This window comes from Melozone crissalis, unplaced genomic scaffold (genome assembly GCF_028551555.1).
Source record: "Melozone crissalis strain CALT ecotype California unplaced genomic scaffold, PUWL_Pcris_2 ptg000006l_1, whole genome shotgun sequence".
Taxonomy (NCBI): Eukaryota; Metazoa; Chordata; class Aves; order Passeriformes; family Passerellidae; genus Melozone; species Melozone crissalis.
This window is the reverse complement of record NW_026535784.1, coordinates 47,288,519-47,308,524: the sequence shown is the minus strand read 5'-3', so window position 1 is coordinate 47,308,524 and position 20,006 is coordinate 47,288,519. Positions and strand designations below refer to the sequence as shown.

The 20,006-nt window shown below is 36.1% G+C and overlaps 1 protein-coding gene across 2 annotated transcripts in view; it reads left to right on the top strand.

Moving 5' to 3' along the window:
• CCSER1 (coiled-coil serine rich protein 1) overlaps positions 1-20,006 on the top strand; it is a 603,805-nt gene that overhangs the window by 368,596 nt on the left and 215,203 nt on the right. For both annotated transcript variants that reach the window (XM_054294825.1, XM_054294832.1), the window contains exon 9: positions 8,091-8,168. In XM_054294825.1, coding sequence (XP_054150800.1) covers positions 8,091-8,168 — 78 coding nt within the window. The remainder of the gene's footprint in view (positions 1-8,090; positions 8,169-20,006) is intronic.

Below are 20,006 nucleotides of genomic sequence, written 5' to 3'. Positions count from 1 at the left end.
CACTCTGTTGCTTGTACCAGTTAGAGTTGACCACTGTAAAAAAATAATTAGAGGGACAGGCAGTGTGATCACTTCCAGCATGTGCATTTGAATGTGTGCATTGAATGGGCTGCACACCAGTGCAGGACAAAAGCAAGTCAAAGAATTGTTCTGTTCTGGCCATGCTAAACCCAAAATGATGGTTTTGTCCAAAACACCTGCCAAAATGTATTGAGTAATTGACTTAAATTCGTAGAGGCAACAGCTCAGAGTGGCAGCTGTGGGTTGTTTTCAATATTGCTGGATATATTTACAATGATGCAGGGATTATATGTTATTGAAATCAGTGAAAAAACTGCAGCTTTATTTAGCACAGAGATTGGTCCAAGGATTTGTTGATTTCCATGGTGGCAGCAATTATTTGATTTATGTGATTATTTTTCTCTATTCATTTGACCAACAGATGATCAAAATCTGCCTTCCTCATGCAGTTGCTGCTGGGAGAACTCACAAATGACCCTTCCATTGCCTTTGTACTGTATGCTCCTAATGCCACAATTGCGAATCTCATTCCTCAAGACAGCAATCTGTAAAATTGTTGTAAATACTTAGCTATGTGAGGTTTAATTAATGCCAGAAGCCTTCAATAAACAGCAGTTGCAGTTTGGACTGTGATGATTTAATGATTTTTGCACTCTGTCTAATGCTTGTTGTTAAATCTGTGCATCAAGTGACTGGCACTGATGTGAATCACATCCCACCAATGTCCTTCTGTGCACAGAGACAAAGGAAACCTCAAACCAACTGAAATATTTGATAGGCAATGCTCATAAATATCTCCTCTTTGAGACCTAAAGGATGTTAGCATTTCAATGGTAGGTAAAGAAGGAAAACATTACAAAAAATTATTAAACACCTTGGATAATTTCAGAAGTTAATGAAACAGCTTCCCCAAGTAAAGCCTTATATAAATGTTTTGCAGAAGCATCTGTTAGTAATGCTAGAGGATTTTGATAATGCTGTTGTGTTGTATTGTATCTTTTTAAGCAGAGAGCTTTTCTTTTTTTGATGAATAGGGCTAGTCACCAAAAAAACCATGAAAGAAGTTACAAAAAATAACTCCAGCCCTTTCAAAGCAGATGTTTTGGACAGACTGAAATTCTGTTTGTGTACCTATGCAGAACCCGGCTGCATTTAAAATCATGTACACCATAAAAGTGATAAATGCGGTTGTTCTGAAAAGGTGTAAAGGAAGAAAAAAACCCCAAAGTTATAAACAGTGCTTCCTTTCTTAACTAAATGTAGTAGGTTTGTGTCCATTTACATGTTAGCTTTGTGTGTGTATGTCAGCATAACTCTGCCAGGTGAACCATGAGCATACCACCTAGAGGTGATGTTATTGCAGTATATTTCAGTTAAAGCAGAAGGGCAGGAATAATCTATCTAATCCGTATTTTCCTATTCAGGTTCTTAGTTAGCTCATGCTAGACTGAGAGAGGTAATGTGCAACCCCCACGAGACAAATACTTGAAATAAATATGTTTATTTCCTTGTTCAAGGAGTATGATTTTCTAAGTTGCAGTTATTTCTGAAAAACCTGAACGTGAGTTTGCAAGCAATTTAATTAGAGACTTTGTCTCATCTCCATTTTCAGCTAGTAAATAAGAGAAAAGCAGACCTTAAATGGATTTAAACTTGCTTATTTTTGATGATCAAGTACTTTAGACATGAAGGGGCAAAAACTGGTGTGTAAAGCACTGGCAAGTTGTTTCGTATCTTAAGAGGGGCTAATTAATACTGTTCCAGTTTAGTAAATGAGAGCACTAATTGAAGAGAATTCTACTGCCAGTCTGTGATGTCGATTTAAATAAAAATGCTGTGTAAAAGCACTGTGAATCAGTGACATACAAGTTGAATCTTTGAACGCTAATGCATAGCTCTCCTTTGCAGTTATCTTCCAGTTCAGTGTTGTACAGAATACTCCTCTGCTTTGGGCTCTGAGAAGGTAGCTGAGCCCAGAAATTCTTAGCCTAAAGTGAGTGTGTTGAATTTAATGGTGTGAGGAAGTCTGCCTTTCCAGGACACGAGATGTGGGCTACATATTTATGCAGCGCTCCATCACTCTTCATGTAGCTTCACATGAAATCACTTAAGATTTTTCTTCAACTATTTATGGGATGATTAAGCCAATAGTGCTTACGTGGGTTTTTTGTGTGTTTTGCTGCTGTGTAGGGCTTAGTGTCCCAGTACCACCATTTCTGAGTTGTCATACTGGGGTAATACTGTCTCCTCATCTTATCTGCTAGGTGTTTTATATTTTGGGACAGGATTTTATTTGTCTGGGTGGTCCTAGCAGTTGGTGTAGCAGTGATAACCCAAGGATATATGGGCTGAAAGAGATACTCTTCTCTATTAGATGAGCTACTATAAGACTTCGTAATACCTTCTTGGACATCTGGGTACAACCACAACACAAATTAAAACTAACAATGATGCTTATTAAAGGTTCAAGGCTATTTGTTGAGATAATTTCTACATGAGCTCCTGTACTTGAAATGTCAGCCTTTTGAAGGGTTATGACTGCACAGCTGCTTGTGTTTCCTTTCCTCCCAGTAACTTTCTCAGGTCTTGGTTTTTTGTTTTTGTTGTTGGGGTGTTAAGATTGGCATCACTTGTTATGGCCATATTATTCACAGAATGTGACCACATACATTTTTTATTGCATTGCATTATTCAAAGCATGCGTGGCCATGTCTGGGCCATATGTGAGTATGTGACTTTTACGTGTGGTTTTTTGTTCTTCTTGTTTGTTTGTTTTTTGTTGGGTTTTTTTGTAGTTGTTTTTTGTGGGCTTTTTGGTGTCTTTTTGTTTGTTTGTTTGTTTTTGAGGTATGATCAGTAGAAAAAAGTTCCTCTATTTTTTTAGTGATCTGTTTACATAGGTCTATATCTAAAAGTAGCCATGGGAGCCATAATCACTAAGAAAATGACAGTTTGCTCTTCAGATTTACTGAATGACTGAATGATAGAAATAAACAATATATGGGTATTGCTTTAAAATATAAATCATAAATTCTAATAATAGTTTAGCATTCTGTTGATGCAACCGGTAGAATAGTAAGTAATTAATCAAAATACATCTATTGTTAAGAAATTCTCCGAGAAATGAAATAGGGATTTTTTTTCACATGGAACAAACAGATATCTCCCACTGTTAAATGCTATATTTAAAAGCATTTTCCCAGGGTACTATTGAAAAATAACTTAAAAACTTAGGTATATTTGCAAAATCCTTGTTCTGAAATTCTGAGATGGTCTTGCATATCTGTAAATATTTATTTTTAATTTTGCAGCACATAGACAAGTGGTAGTAGCAAATTTTACAGTACAGCACCTTCCAGTGAAATAAATGAGTCAGAACATACCATTTTGAAGACTGTTTCCCTGTCTCTGACATTTGTCAGCTCAGTGGGTTAGGAGATTCACTTTTTGTGTGTTTTCTCCTGATTAGATAGACTGGGCTCTCAAAGTTTGGAGTTGTCTCTTATTGGTAAGGTCATACAGCACTCAGCAAAAGAGAAGTTTTTATATTGCAGAACTTGGGGATGAAAAGTTTAAGGCAATACTTGGGATTATAAGGCTTTCAAAACTTAAAACAGCAATAATCCTCTCTGGTTAGGATCTAGTAAACCTTTGCAGTACTGTTAGGTTAGCTGGCATATCTATGGCAGGACTTGTAACTCTGTCAGAGATTTTAAACCTTGATAAGTATTGTTGATCTTCAAAGACCTGTTATGAAGTGATTGCATTTTTAGAAACTGTCTTTTTTCCATCAGATGTGTTCAGACTTGGCAGTAACTAATTCTTGAAGTATTGCAAGCTGCTTGGAGACAGGCTTGTCTTAGCCCTTCTTGATTCATACCTGGATATTGTGATCTGACAGAAATCAAAGCAGAAGGTGTGGTCTTTCATTGCAGATGCCATATTTATCATATGCATAGAAATTTGCCTTGTGTTTTGCAAAAATCTCATCATGTAAAAACTGAAAAACTATTTTGGGCTGTGTAAGAGTCCCATGTGAAAGCAATGGAATGTTCTTTGAGATTCTGTGTAGTTTTGTTGTTTGTTGTTTACAGTGATTTGACAGCACTATAACCCTCAGTGAAACCTGCATTTAGGCTTACTTGGATGCATTTCCATTGAGTTTTCTCATGTTTTTCTCTTGATCGGTGGAATAGTCCCCTTGGGGATGGTCACACCTGTTTGTCACTGTGGTTCCAGAGTAATGCTTCTAAATTTTTTGTGGCGATGTAGCCAGTTCATAGTACATTTATGTGTGGACAGCTGAACCAAGTTGTAGCTGTTTTCTCATGCTGTGCTCAAGAGACAGCTGGGCTTCTTGCTGGGCTTCACAAAGTGTTTTCAAGTGTGATGTGACTCAGCTGTACTGCAGCTGATCGCTGGAGCTATGCTGGATATCATATGTTTTCTTCCCAAACTGAGACTCAAACCAATAGGGACTCAATTTCTATGGAAATAGCTGTCATAAAGTCAATTCTGTAGCTCATTGTAGTCTGTAAATTAGGTAGAATAGATGGTGGAATGCAGGTTTTTTTCTACTTGTTATCCCTTTGCTCTCTGCCTAACTGCTGCTGTTGATTAAGTTTAATCCCAAAGCACATCAGAATTAAAAGACTTTGCATTTTTATAAGTCTTCTGAAGAACAGCTTTTTCTCCCCAGTTCTGTGATGAGCATAAGTTGTTATTCTCAGTGGGGTTAATGCCTGAGTTAAGAGAAATAATCACAAGTAAGTTGTAAATCTGACTGCAGTGTTAGTGGCTGTTGGAGGCTGTTCTGGATGTATGCTGAGACAAAACATGGAAACACCACTTTTATTTTCATGAAGTCTTGGAATAATCTGTACAGATTATAGCAGACAGAGTTAAAAAGTTAATTTATTATATTTTATATTTTAAACTAAGTAACAATAAAGGTGAAACAGCCATTAGGAAAAAATATTTAATATGCTGTCTACTAGACAAAATATCATTTATGAGGATTAAAGCCACAGCTCTACTGGACAGTAGAGTTTTCCTTTTAAGTAGCTGGAGCAGTAAGTTTTGCTCCTTGATTTAATGTGACCATTTGAAATAATTGTCAAGCATTTTCTCTTTGGAATTTGCAATTAAACAAAGCACCACAAGTGGTCACCATGCTGTCACTGGTAGGGAATGGAATAAGAAAACAGTAGCAAAAAATAACTTCGACATGTTTGCAGTCAAAACTGTGAAAATTATTTTGATACTCTCCTGTTCAGAGAAGAAATATTTTACAAAACCAGTGTCATGTTTCAAGATGTATCAATATCAACTCCTGCTGACTCCCTAATCTAAATAACTACTTTTTTCCTATCTGCCTTTCAGTGGGGAAGACTTAAGCTGTTTTCTTTGTCTTACATTCCTTACTTTTTTATCTTACATTTCACTTTTCTGATTTATTTGTAATATTTTTACTTGCATCAGTTATCAGCTGATATGTGTTGTCTTCGTATTTCAGCACCTTCTGGTGACTTATTACAAACATAGTAATAAAATAGTAAGTATTCAAACCATGACACTCTAGTACCAGAGCTAGTTTGAGATATAAACTATGTGTGAACTTACTCCCCTGTGAAGAAATAGGCAGAAACGTAATCTTTATTGATCATGGTCTAATGCTTTTCACTGTGGTTGTTGAAATACCAAAATCAGTAATCTCAATAATCGAAGCAACTGCAATGTTTGAGAAAATGTCCTTCCATGTAGTTTTTCTCTCTCTCCCCTCAAAACACACATAGGTACTTCAGAGAGAGGAGTGCAGAGAATGTTCCTGGCAATGTTGCTGTTAAAATAGCCATCAGCTCTTCCTGCCTTTTCACTAATTAGGATTGACCCAGGAAATAGAAGTTTTTCATGCACTTTTCCATGTCACCTACAAATGTACTTTTGTGCTGCTTCTTTTAATAAGAAGCAATAACAACACACAGAATGGTAAGAAAAGATGCTCTCACCTTAAAAAAAAGTCACCCAGAAGTACTTTGAGTGATCCTAAAAATATTTTTTAAATAAATTACTTGGTCCTTTCTTAGTCCTTAGAAAGGCAAAGGTACCTATTTTGTTTACCCTTTCCTTTTGCTTTCCTTATCCTTTTAAGGAGAAAACTTTAAAAATTACTTTAAAATGCTACCTGATAATATTAATCATCCTTAGAAGTAATGCTGTGAGGGTGGTAGAAGGCTGTTGTGTGAGTAGATGTCCAGGTAACTCTCTTCTTTGTTCTGAATCCATGTGAAAGTGTGCTACCTGGCTTGCAAAGATCTTTAATCTTCTATTTTGCTATACTTGAGAAGAAAGAAGAGAGTTTCAGTTTCAAACTTTCTTTTCCACTACCTGGACTTGTAGAAATTTTTACTTTTTCCCATTTTATTAGTTAGCTCACTAAATATAAATAAAAAATGTTACCATGTTAATGTGGTGTCAGAACTTGGATATGTTAAAAATGGATCTCACTGCATATACATAGTTAAAGGAGCAGCTCTAGGAAAGGAAAGAATATTTGTTATTCCAACCTTTCTAGCTTTCTAGTTAATTTGCTGCCTTAATAAATATTTGGATTTATTCTGTTTTTCTTTTTTTCTCTCTGCTTTTTCAAAATATATATTTGTGAATCCATACAGAAAGAACAGAAATGTTCCATTTGATCAGATACACAGTTTAATGATGGTATTGCTTCAGTTGCAATCTTACTTGAACATGCAATATCTATGTTTGTAACTTGAAAATTCATGGAGCTTCTCAACAGTAAAATTTGGTAAAATAAGATAGCAGATATATCATAATGCCTGTTTTTTAAATATGTAGAAGTGAGTGGACTAGTAAATTCAAACCTCAGGAAGACAAACCATTTCTTTGAGAACTGGGATTTCCTTTTCCATGAATTCAGTTTTAACTTGGTTGTTAACATCAGCAAATTTGGGCTCAAGTGTTTTGTACAAGTGATGAGATCAGTCTGAATTCTGTTTTCCTCCAACCCTTATTTAAAGGGTTGAAATACTGGAGATAAGGGTCACTGAGGAGTTGACTTCTTTCTGCTGTTTAGGCAATGTAGTGATGTGCATACCTTGCCTTGAATCAAATAATATGAGAACTTGAGAGTCAATTAACTTGAAATGCAATTTAAACGAATTCTGTTTTATTGCAATACATTCCTGTCAATAGCATTCAATTATATTTTGTACATCTTGAGGAGTTTGAGTTCAAGGTAAGCATTTTTTACAGATACAACTGAGAAATTAAACTGAATCAGTAAGCAGGAAAACATAAATCAGTGCAGTAAAGAATTTTGCATTCTCCTTCCCCTCCTGTGTGCCTTTTCCTGCCTTACCCCACATATTTAGAGTTGTTTTATCAAATACCTTCTCCTGGAAATCAAAATAGTATGCTTGCGGGCTGGATGAGAGTCAGCAAGCTTAGTGATCAGTTTCAAAGGAAGTATCAGAATCTGGGCTTTTTTTGGGTCAAAGCAGCCAGATATCTTTGCTCAAGCCTGTTCAGAGATGCCATGCCACACTTCCAAAAATTATTCAGGTACAGAGGGACAAGGATGGGAAAAGCAGAAATCAGTGCAATACCCAAGAAATGGTTAGGTTTGGTTAACATGTTTCTGTTGGGGAAGGCAGAAGTCATCTCAGGCTTGTGATCTGCAAGTGTTCATATTCCTTAATATTTTCAAGTAAATTATTTCTTTGCTGTTGGAGTGGTGCTGGTATTTTCTGGAGTCCCTGCAGCTGCTCGGAGCTTCGTACCTGTCGGCCTCAGTGCCATCCTTCTTGTGGGCCCCACTGTAGCGCAGAGTTGGACTATCTGAGTCCACCCTCTGTTTAAGAGAAAGATAAATTTATAAAAACATACAATAGGAAGGAAATCAACCTCCCAGTGTGAATAGCACCGTAATAAATCTATTTCTTACCAGCTGTCCATGCATGAGTTTTGAATTTATCTGGATGTTGGGAGCTGCAAAGCCCAGTGAGGAAAACCATGACTCACCTATGCAATGTTGTTTTGTTTTACAGGAAAAGGCTCAGTGCTTTCAGAAGGCTCTGGCTTCCCAAGCAGATAAGTCCACACAGACAGAACTCATTGCCCATGATGTAAGTAGCTGTATCAAACAGTATTTTTTTATCATGTTTGTGGGTGTTCAGACTTCTGTCAGCTGGTTTGCCTCTGCTGTTGTTGTCTATGCATGGATTTGGTGATTCTAAATTACCTTCAGAAACATGAGAAGATAATTACAACTGCCTGCCAGCACACTAATGCCCTGTTAATTTTAGGCTTTATGAAGAGCTGAGAATTTGCATAAATGAATGTGGATGGTATGTATTAGTGCTTTGTCATTTTTTTCAGTATTTATTTGCACACTTACTGACAGTTAATGAGGTTATTATGTTTAGAATTGTCATATGCTGTCTAAACAAGATTTGAAAATTGGAAGATAATGAAATAAGTACAGTTTTGCCAAGTGATGTTAAAATTCGGTTTCCTAAAGAGCATCTGCCAGAATTTCTCCTAGAATGTGTGTTGATAATTTGTGTCCTCATGCAAGAATGCAGGCAATGAAGAATCCTTAACTGCAGAAATATTATTTCCCCAGTTCTTCTAAATGGAAATATTCTGTCTGTGAGTGGTGTTGCCTGAATATATGTAAGAGATTCTCACATGAGCCTCTGGAATAATCTTTGTCGAACATTTAGGACAGTTCCATTCTGGGACTTGTGCAAAGTCTAACAATGATTTTTAGAAACTCTTCTGCAAAGTAGTGCTATGGTTATTCATTGGTATAGATCAACATGCTCATTCAAGTTTATGCAAAGACCTCTGGAATTAAAGCAGGCTTTGAAATCTTCTTTTTAGTTCTGTGTCATTGGAGCATTAAAGTTTTGTCTTCTGTGAATAGAAACATCAAAATTTCACACTTTAGTACGAAAAGTTTTATCTGCACTAACTTTTTTGTGGGTTACCGAACATGAACTCTTATGTTCTACTGTGTCTGTGAAGTCATGTCTGGTGGAATTTACTGAAGCTCTGAGGTGTGTATATGTGACTGCTGAAAAATCCAGAATATTCAAAAATATTTAAAAAAATTTTTCTATATTGCAATATGATATCCACTTCTGTGACCAGTTATCCTTCACAATACTTTCTTGTGCATTAGATGTCAAATAAAATTTGACTGAAAATGGGAACAGGAAACATGTAAAGTTTGGGGCATTTATGTTGTTGTTTTGCTTATTTTTGGGTTATGTTGTTTGCCTGGTGTTTTTTTTAAGCAGATGTGATTTATGCTTTTGGTTGTTTTCTCCCAAATCAAATATGTGGTACTTGTGCTGCAGGGATTCATGCTGTTAGCAGATTACATATTTTTTCCTTTTTCCAGTCTGTGTTCCCTTGGAGTTTGGTGGGGAGTAAAAAATAACATTAGAACCTCATTTCCCAAACAGGTTCAATTTTCTGGCTGAGATTTGAGTGTTAAATGTCATAATAACAACAAGAAGTCAAATAAATCCTTTCCTTTAGCATCATTCTCTTCAATTAGGGGAACATATTTTTCAGCCTTCCCTGGTAAAATTCCTACCTTATCACAGTTTCAATAATATATTATCTCGTACATTATCTCATAGTCTGTTGCAGTGCAGGAATAAAAGGAAATGTTGAATATTTTTCTATGTAACAACACTTCACCTGTATTTATGTGGTACAGAGTTCTTGTGAAATTTCCATTGCAAGGGATTGATAGTAGAGAAATTTGAATGAATTTACAGGAGTAACACAAACCTGCTATGATCACAATTAGGGGGACTCAGTGAGGAGGAATGTGCAAATAAATAGTGTTAACACTTATTGTAATACTGTTTAAACTTCTTGCTCTTTTATTTATCAGATTGTGCAGCTTTTCTGTGAAGAAAAGCTATTAACGATAAGTTCAGCTGTGTTTCTGTTGAATTCAAGTGGCAATTACATTTACATTCTTTGCTTTTGCATGAGATTTTAAAGAACAAGTAACTGTTGCAAGTAGTATCTGTACATCATTTTATTCAGATGTCAGTAAATGTGTACAACTACAAGAATATTTTGCTAATATGAAATTCGATTAAATAGAAAAATACAAAACAAATCAGAGAATACAATATGTATTTTTCACCCCATTAGTTATACATTCTGAGAATAGTATACACTGAATACTTCAGATCTGGTTTAAGAGGTAAGCAGAAAATTTAACTTCATTTCATCATTACAAATGTGCTGCTTTAATTTAAAAAATCAAACAACAACAGATGTCCTCACATTTTTATTTTTCCCTAATTCAAATTTAGAAGCTAATAGTAGTTGGATAAAAAGTGCTACCAGGAATTTGTGTGGCATTGTTTAATGAATGTAGTACAAATATTGATATACACTACACAGTGTAATAATTCAGAAATGCTTAAAACAATGCCTCTATGAGTGGTTTGGTTTATATTCTCATATATTCTTTTGTTCCACTGTGTAATCTTAAGTTACCTGTTTTGCAGTTGAAAAAACTGAGAAGGGTTAGTCCCAGAATAAACCACTGCTTCAGTTTTTGTTGGGTTTTTTTTTGCTTCTGGACATCTTCCAGCAGTTGAGACAGTTCTTTAGCCTTGGAGTTCATTTAGATGTGTCATTAAAAGTAAATGGAAGTTCTGACTTTGACTTAGATGAGGAATTAATCCTTTTGTCCGTAGGGTGTACAGTAATGAAAAAAAGCTGGAGGCGAGTCTATATTTAGTAAGGAATGGGTGAAGAAGGAGGAAATGCAGTGTTTCACAAAGAGGAAATGTTCTTGTTCTTGTGGACTGCTCTGAAAAAGTATAAACAGTATTGAATGAGTGTTTTGGGTGTGTGAGCAGTTACCAGAATGGAAGTTATTAAAATCTATTTTATTTTACGGGCTATAACATAATTACAGTCAGAATTTGACTGTCAAGGTGATCAGTAGAGTTTGGATGATGCAATGTCCTGGAATAGCTTTGAATTCTTGGATAATATTTCTGATAGAGCTCTGATTTTTTTCCCCGTACAGCACAAGAGAGATTTTTTCAGCAGAAATTGCTTTAGAGTACCTTTTTAGTAAGCAAGTAGAAGATAAAGTCTGTAGCAGTAAAGATAATGTTCCTCATAAAGAACTGTTTGAACTGGAAAGCAAACTGCTTAATGTCTTTTCTGTATTAAAACAGTCTAATGTGAAACTTAATTACGGAATTAAAACATAAAGTTTAAAGTAATTTCTGATAAGGACAAAAGAGGGTCTTCCATGATGAGAAATGCTACAGTGTCCTGAAGTGAATAACATGGCAACTTTGCTACTTGAGGAAATTGAAAGTAAAATATCAAGATGACTATTGTATGTGTACCGGGGAAGACATTGGAAGGCTCTCAGGGTTTCCATAAAGGCTAGTTGCTTTCTAGTGCAGTGTGTCAAGGAATCCTCATCTTATGTTAGACCTAAATTTATTCTGTTTTCCAATATGTTTACTTAGAATCATTTAAAACATGTTGGGTGTCTTGCGGAGAGAGCCATGTGTGCAACAGATTGATGTTGAGTCTGCTAACTAATAAATTATTAATTTGTCTTTAATAATCAATGCCAGTTTAACCTCATTCACCTTTCTGTGCTTGCAGGGTTTCTTTTATTGAGAGATCAAGGAAGAATTTCTTTCATGTTGGTCAGGTAGCTAAAATGGACCATAAGAGGGATAGATGCAGTTGGCTAGCACTGGGACAGATTGCAAGTTCATGTTAAGGGGTACACATCTAATAATGGCTGCCAGCAAAATAGGAAGTGTAAAGTATTGTGCAGGCCTCACACAAGCACTTTGCAGCATGAGCACTGCTGATTAACTTTTATTAAAATGTCTCTCAAAGCAGAATCAAACCATTACAGGGCAAATCTTATTTCTGTCACCAAGAGATGTACGACTCAGCACCACTTTGTCAATCTTTATCAGCCTTTGGATTAAAAGAGTTTGTACTTAATTTTATTCTCCACAAAGTAGAAATTCCTACTAGCTGACATGATTTCTGCAATGCCTTTTCTGTTTGCTTTCTGCTGATGTTATAGGTTTCATATCTGAGAACTGCTATTCTGTTTGTTCTTTGCCTTTCACACTGTGATTGAAGCTGATGTAAACAGGCTTTGGACTGGTTCTAAAATCATTCCCCATTTAATGAGCATTCTTTCCAGTGTAGTGGTCCTTACATTTTGTGTGATGCTTCTGATGTCTCAGACAACAAACTTGTGTACTGCTACTGTTGATCTGCTGCAGTTTGGTTTGCACAGCTACAGACAAAAATTACCTTTCTTTGGTGATCACCAGCACTGTGTTTACAACAGTGCTGTGGGACATATAAGGCACTGACTTTTATCACCTGTACCATCATGCAATATTAAAATCCATACTGATACATATTTTAGGATATTTATTTTGTAGCTTGCTGTGCATTACCTTGGACAGCATGCCTCCCTTAACCTCTCAAAACCTGGGCACTGCCTTCTGCAGAGCCTCTGTGTTTGATTGGGAAGAAGTGGAAGGCAGGGAGGAGGGTGCTCTAACTGCACCTTCCTGCTGTGCTCCTGTTCCTCCCCAGCAGCCAGCCAGCCAGCCAGCATGGGTTATGGATTCTGTAAAGGGACTGCATTGCATTGTCCCCTCTCCTTCAGGAAGGCAGGGAACAGAATACTGACATAGTTGAATTTTCTGAACTTTCCAGTCTAATCTAAATATTCTCCTGCCCTAAGTATTTGTGTATTTGTTACTGCCTTAAGTGAGTTGTGTTTTGCCACCAAAACTGGAAAATACATCCTACTTCTGCCTCTGCTCCTTCCCTTGGAGACTGATGTCCATCTGCTGTTGTATTTTACTCCTGAGTTACTTTTTCCATATTTTTATTTAGTCTCTGAGTTTGTAGTCTCATGTATACAGGGAAATAATAAAAACTTGTGCATAATATACCTTTCCCTAATGCAAAATTACTTTAAAAAAAGAAATCTTTAGAAATCAAACCAGCCATTAACCATTTCAGTATTTCCTTTGATTGTATGTCTGTGTACCTGTTAATATCTGGATAACCAAGTTGTTCTTGATATGCTACAACCCTTCCTACAACTTCCATTAGCATTCATTTTCTCTCCTTCTCATGTCCAATTTCCATTTTTTACTACACAACTTCAAAATACCATTTAAAAATCTGTTTTCTGGGGTGTGTTATGTGTATGAATTATCAAGCTTTGATGGTGTCAAACTAGGATGATATTTCTTTTGGTTTTAATGATTGCCTTCCACCAACACTTATGAAGCACCTTACTTCACCATCAAACCTCTTCATACTTGGTGTTTGAATTACATTTAACCACCAGGTCATGAACAGGAATGAATTGTTGCACCTGCTTATGACAGGGAAAAACAGTTCCAGTTACTGGTGCCAATTTCACTGGAAAATAAATGCTTGTCCTGAGGGTTTGGTGTTTGTGGTGCTGTATGAAAAGTGAGGACAGGTTTCCACAAAAATTTCAGTAGTAAATACGGAAACTGAGGTGTGCCATATGAAAAAGACACTTTGATTCTGTGGCTGATTATCAGCAGGGTATGCTGCATTTAGTTTTGCCATCTTCAGGAGTAAGGAACAATGAAATTTGCCTTCTGCAGTGATGCTTAATTGATGTGAATGATCTTCACTTTTGATTTGTGGCATGCAAGTGGGCTTATGGATGCTTGTATAGATAAGCTCTGTGCTGTTTAAATATTTGTAGTAATATGATGATATTATGACTGAGTTTCCTCGCAGACCTGAAATTAATATAGTACTTGTAGTTTCTGGATCTTTAAAAAACAACTCTTTTCCTGTAATACAATTTTCAACAACAGTGCAATGTTTTTATTGCCTTCTAAGTTTTAAATCTTTCTATTTATTCTACATTTTTCTGTCATAGCCTTCTGTCTTTGTATCTGCAGTTATGCTACTGCTATCTTGCTTTGAAAGTATAATCAAATATGAGGTACTTTGAAGTATTGACTGAACTTACTAATTTTGCTTAGATGTCTTGGGGTGGGGGAGAGGAATAGGGGGAGAAGCAGAACGAACTGTTTAGATATTCCTAATTTTTCAGCCTAGAAGTTTTGTTGGGTTCAGACGGAACTCTTCCCACTTTTTTCTGCTTTAGCTCCATCACTGTCTCCTCCCTAGACTTCTCCAGAAGTTTGCTTTTTCACTTAAATTTATCCATCTCAACTTTTTGTATAATTTCTTACTTTAATTTCTGTGCTGTACTTACAAGTGTGACTTTGCAAAATTTATTGCAGTAGTGTATTTGCAGTATGTTTTAGTTGCATTATTTCTATTGTAAAGAAAGCAGTTCATGACTACTCTCAGTAGGAACCTAGGTGTGCAGCTCCCTAGAATTAATAGCATGTCCTTAGTACATCCACTGTGACCTGTTACATTAAGGATAGAAAGCAGTAGGACACTGACAATGAGGATATTTGAGTAGGTTTATTTGATTGAAACAAAAAAGCTGTCCACCAGACTATACCTTGCTGAATCTGTTGGTGAATACTAGCAGTGTCTTATTTGTAAGGGCAGAAAATGGCAGCACTAAGCCTTCTGGATATTGTGCAAAAGAATGAACTGGGAATTTAGTAAAATGCACTCAATAATAATCAAGAATTCTAAAAAATAGCAGCATTTTATGATAGGTGTTGAGTAAATTTTCTGAAAAAGGAGAAAAATTTGATTTCACCTTGAAGAAAAGATCAACAAACAAAATTGAGAAATGGGGCATGGATAACCACTGCATTATAAGCAATGTGTATGGATTTTGCTGCATTAGTACACTTAGGGTGATTGCTTTTTATTACAGACTGATCTACTTACACAGTTTTATTGTCATGTGGAAATGTTTTAATGTTGTGTGCATGTTGCATATAGATTTCCTCTGCTAGTTCAGTCTGGTGACCTTATTCCAGTAAAAACACAGAGTCTGTTATACATAAGGGTTTTCTGACTGGAACAGTGTCATGAGCAAGGTGATCAGTCATATTCCTGTTTTTCTCTGCATTGTCACTTGAATCATTGTTGTGTTGTGATCATTAGTGTGAAAGAAACTTTATTATTACATGCTGCCTGCATGACTGCATACAGCAGAAACCGTAATTCTTCATTTACTTTGTGTTGCCATCAAACCATGCTTCACTAAGATTTCATTTAATTTCATTTCTTTTTTCTTTTCTTTCTTTTTTTGTTTGTTTGTTTTGTTTGTTTTTAAAGGCCCTGTGGAACTCTCCATGTTCTGAAGGCTTAGTTTACAAACCTATCAACATCTCATTGGTTCCATCATTGTTAAATTAAAATGCAACATCTGGACACTCTGCACTTACAGATATAATTAAATACTGCTGTATATGAAATGGTCTGCGAGCTACCATGGCTGTCAAAATTCTACTGCTTAAGATAATACTTGTATTATGAATGGTCAAACATCACTTTTTTGGCAGTATCTTCATCATTAAGTGTATCTATGAATAAATTATTAGTAAGCTATGACGAAGTTATTATTTGAAATAAAAATTATTCTTACCATTTTGTGTGCTTAGTCATCCATTGGCAATTCACTGCAAGTAAGAAAATGTAAGAAAATCCTTCACTCATGCTTGTCTCTTGAGATGGAAAAAATGTCTCGAAGATCTAGAAACCTGAGGAAACCATTATTTTTTAAAATCTGTATTTTTCCTTTTCCAGTAAAAACACTATTGCACTGACTGTGAATACAGGGTCAGGGCCTTTCAGTATGTGTTCTATCTGATAAATGTTCATAATGATGTACATAATTCTTATGTGGGATGCAAGAACCATTTCTGTAGGGTGTTTGGTAAGCTTTTAGAAGGCCAGAATTTACCCAGCTTTTTCCCAGGAAGCAGAAGAGCTGATCCTAAAAACATACACTGATTTTTTTAATCCATGAGAATCATAGCTTTACTGTACTTTCTATCCAATTTTCCTGTGGATTCCAAGAAACACTGCTAAGAGAGCAATCAGTGGGGGGAAGGTAAGCATTGTGTTTGCTGGATGTGACTGTGCTGCTTGAGTGGATGGTGGCTGTTGTCCTGAAGGTTGAGGTAAGGTGGGTGGGGAAGGGCAATTCCAGGTTTAGGGCTTTATTAAGCAAGAAAGCAGAGAAATTCGCCCCTGTCAGTTGCTTTTCTGTAACCTTATCCAAGAAGGACTTCATTCACCAGGATGTGCCCTACACTCACCTTTTCCAGGTAAGATAAGAAGGTGGTTGTGCCAGCAGTATTCTTTACCCTTTTCTCCTAATATATTTTTTTACTAACAAGAAACAATGCTTGAATCTTTTTACTGCACCATTTCAGTCAGGCCTCAGAGTATATAATATGGACAGTCCCTCAACTGGAGCAACATTTAGCACCTCTAGCTTTAATTTTAAACAGAGGACATACTGCATTCATTCAAAAATAACATCTTAGCAGTTATTCGTAAATGGAGCAGAACTGAAAATAAAAGTATTCAGCTAAATATTCATGCCAGTCTTGAAAGTGAATGAACCTTCTTCACAGGGGATGTTTCGTTATGTTGGCTGATTCTGTACCAATTAACATGATGTTACTGTTTCTCAGTCTCACATTGTCTTTTCTTTGATCCTAACAGTCATCCTTCAGCATCCTCTCTTGCCCTTCTGGTCAGGCTGCCTGGAATTTCTTTGTGTGTATAATTGCATAGTTCATAATGTATTTGTTGGAATTACCTTGTAACAGCAATTAAGTAGCTAATGCATAATTTAAAGAAACAACAGAAGCAAGCATATGCATATTATCCTTTTGAACTTCACCTTCCTTGTTGAACTTCACCTGTTACAATGCTTCCTTGTTTCCTTGAACAAAAATCCTTTTTGTAATCATTGATAAGCATAGAAATGCCTACTTCATGCTTCTGTCTTTCATCACTCTCTTTATTATGATAATATTTTCAGTCTTTGTCACATACTGCTCTTGGAAGAAGATAGAGACAACATTTTTCATTGTGACTTTTTGGCACAGAGATCTGCATTTCACTTAAAGAAATATATATATGGATAATGGAGAGGTTGTGAAAAATTATGTAAGTTAGTGCAAGAACAGTGGAATTAAAAAGATGTTTCCAGGATTCCAATGAGAAGGAAATAAGTTTCACTTTCTCTGTAAAGAAGCTTTTTGCCTGTTCCTCCAAAGTCTGTGAAAGGATGCTTTAAAATACTCAAAGAGCTAGTTTTTTTCTGTATCTCTTGCATCACAGAGATGTTGCTAGCAGCCAGCATTTCAATGCAATACTCAACCCAGCCCTTTGGCTTTTGGGTTGGAGTTTTAGAGTTGAGTTTTTAACTTTCCCATGAAATTATCCATAACTTCCAATACCTTTTTTTCTTTATTTTCATTTTCTGTAACTTTACAAAGTAGTATGAACCAATAAAAATTTCTCAGTTTGCTATTTTGCTCACCTAGCATTGGAATGATCTAGAAAAAAACATGACTGACTATTCAGGCTTCAAGGATACATAATCAGTACTTTGCATGCATAGGCAAGAACTTAATGCTAGTTTAATTAAAGTCTTAACAGACTGATGAAAGATTTTTTTTTAATTATTATTGCAGTAGAGAGTGAGACAGCACATCTAGTTCAAACAATCCAAAATTAAAAATATATAATCTTCCTAGTACCTATCTCTTTCTTTGATGTATTTTATTGCTCACTCTTGCACAGCCTTTTGTGATCTTAGATCACAAGAGGTGATCACAAAAGGTCAGTGGTGGCTTCTGGTCAGTTGTGGGAGCATCACAGTAAATCTACTATTACAGCTGCTTGTTTGATGGTAACATTCATTTCTTTCTCCTCACTTTGGAATCCAGTTGGGGTCTGTCTTGTATGTTTGTTAACATGTTGTACAGCTTGCTCTTACTGTGGATTTCAAGTCCATGTGACATCTGTTACCCTTACAAATGGTTTTACCACACTGCAAAGGTTTCTTTCCTTTGATGGTGAGTAACTTTGTAGCTATGGAGCCTCTTGTGTCATTCAATGCCTGTAATTAGTTGGACTGCTTGTTATTGAAAGATCGTTCACAGAGTAAGTGCTTGCTACTGATATCTCTAAGATAGAAACTTCTAGCTGATAAAGCCTCTCCTGCCCTCCTCCCCACCACCAAAACCTTGCCAGGAAAATCCTATAGAAGGTGTTACACCACATAGCTGTAAAAAGCTGAACTACTGGTGCAAAAAGGGTGATAGTGACCTGGTCATTTGGTGACTGCCCTTTGGAGCTTAAGTAATCCTGGTTACCCTGTAAATATTCAAAAATATAGTATTCTGCAAATATCCTAGTAAGCCAGGCAAAAACAAATTATGCTCTTGTTATTAGCTTGATCCAAAGGCTGTGTCTTGTTCCAAGCAATGGTAACACCATGTTAACAGAGATAGAACACTAAAACACTATTGGCAAAATACTTTGTTCTCATTCTGAGCATTGGCATTTAACAGATGCAGAGGTCTGTTACTTTAACCAGCACACAGTGTTTTGTCTCCATTTGATGCTTTTCAAGTGCTACCAGCTAACCTGAGTTTGCTTTCTGCACTTTCCTCCAGGGACTTCTGAATGTGCGAGTGCAAGGCTGTTTTGTTTAGCACAGGAGGGGGAAAAGTAGAAGCTGAGTGAATGGACTTAAAAGTAACAAAGGTGCAAAAATGTTACACCCAGAGCAAATATTCTGTGATAAATGTTGAAAGGCTGAGAAGGAACAAGAGTGATTTTAACAGTTATGAGCAGTCAAAGGCAGGCAAGTCTCAAAAAACCTGGGGTACTGTAGAGAGGCAGAAAGGTTACATCCTGCTTCAATTGAAGGCAGATATTTTTATCAGATAGTGGTTTTGGGGGTTTTTTGTTTGTTTTAATCGTCTGAAGTTATTTCAATCTGATAACACACAGAATATTGTGAATATTGGCATAGGAATTATTCTGTTGTAACTCAGTATGCATTTTGGGCAATAAAAAATTCCAGTAGGTTATCATGTTTATGAAAGGCATTTTAAATAATTTGTAGCATGATCATTAAGTCTTTTTGTGGTCATAGGTACTGTGTGCATGGTGAAACAGCTGGACATTTCATTGGTTTTTGAGTAGATGGGAGAGCTACTCAGTGGCTTGTCTTCTGAAACTGAGTTTGCCCAGTTTTAACCAGAGTATTTTAGGTATATTTATGCTATTTGATCACTTCACTAGTTTAAACTGCTCAGTATGCTCTAGAATTTTAGGTAAGCTTAAAACTTGGGGGAATAAAGCCAGTATATAATACGTTTTACTAAAGAAAGAGAAAGTGCCATTTCTATCATTTACCTGTTGCTATTTCTTCCTCAATAGAAGTGCAGTGAGAACTATATCCAGGCTGTGTACTTGGCCTCCATTTCAAAACGGTGCTCTCTTAGTATTCATTTATTCATTTTTAGTAATGGAAACTTCTACTTCTTAAGAGTCAACAGAATATTAACATTAATGATAAAACAGCAAGAAGGAGCATGAAGGGAAAGGATTATAAATGAGATTTGGGAAGTAGTAATGTTTCTTTTGTGTTGTGCAAAAAAAGCATTAAAATGAAACTAGAATCTACTGGATACCAGCAATAAAAGGGGAAAAAATCTGTTTGGTCGCTAGCAAATGCATTACAAAAAAAACCTTGCAAAGATATATTTTTGTGTGTGCATGTGTGCACCTATTAAATCATGCTGGAGTTGAAAGTGCATGAATTAGATACCATATTACAGCTTTATATTCAGAACTAGCTTCATTACTTTCAGGGAGAATTTAATTTGTCTAAAGACACCAAGAAAAAGCTTGGTGGTGCTGTTAATGATAAGTTTAATGATGAAATTAAG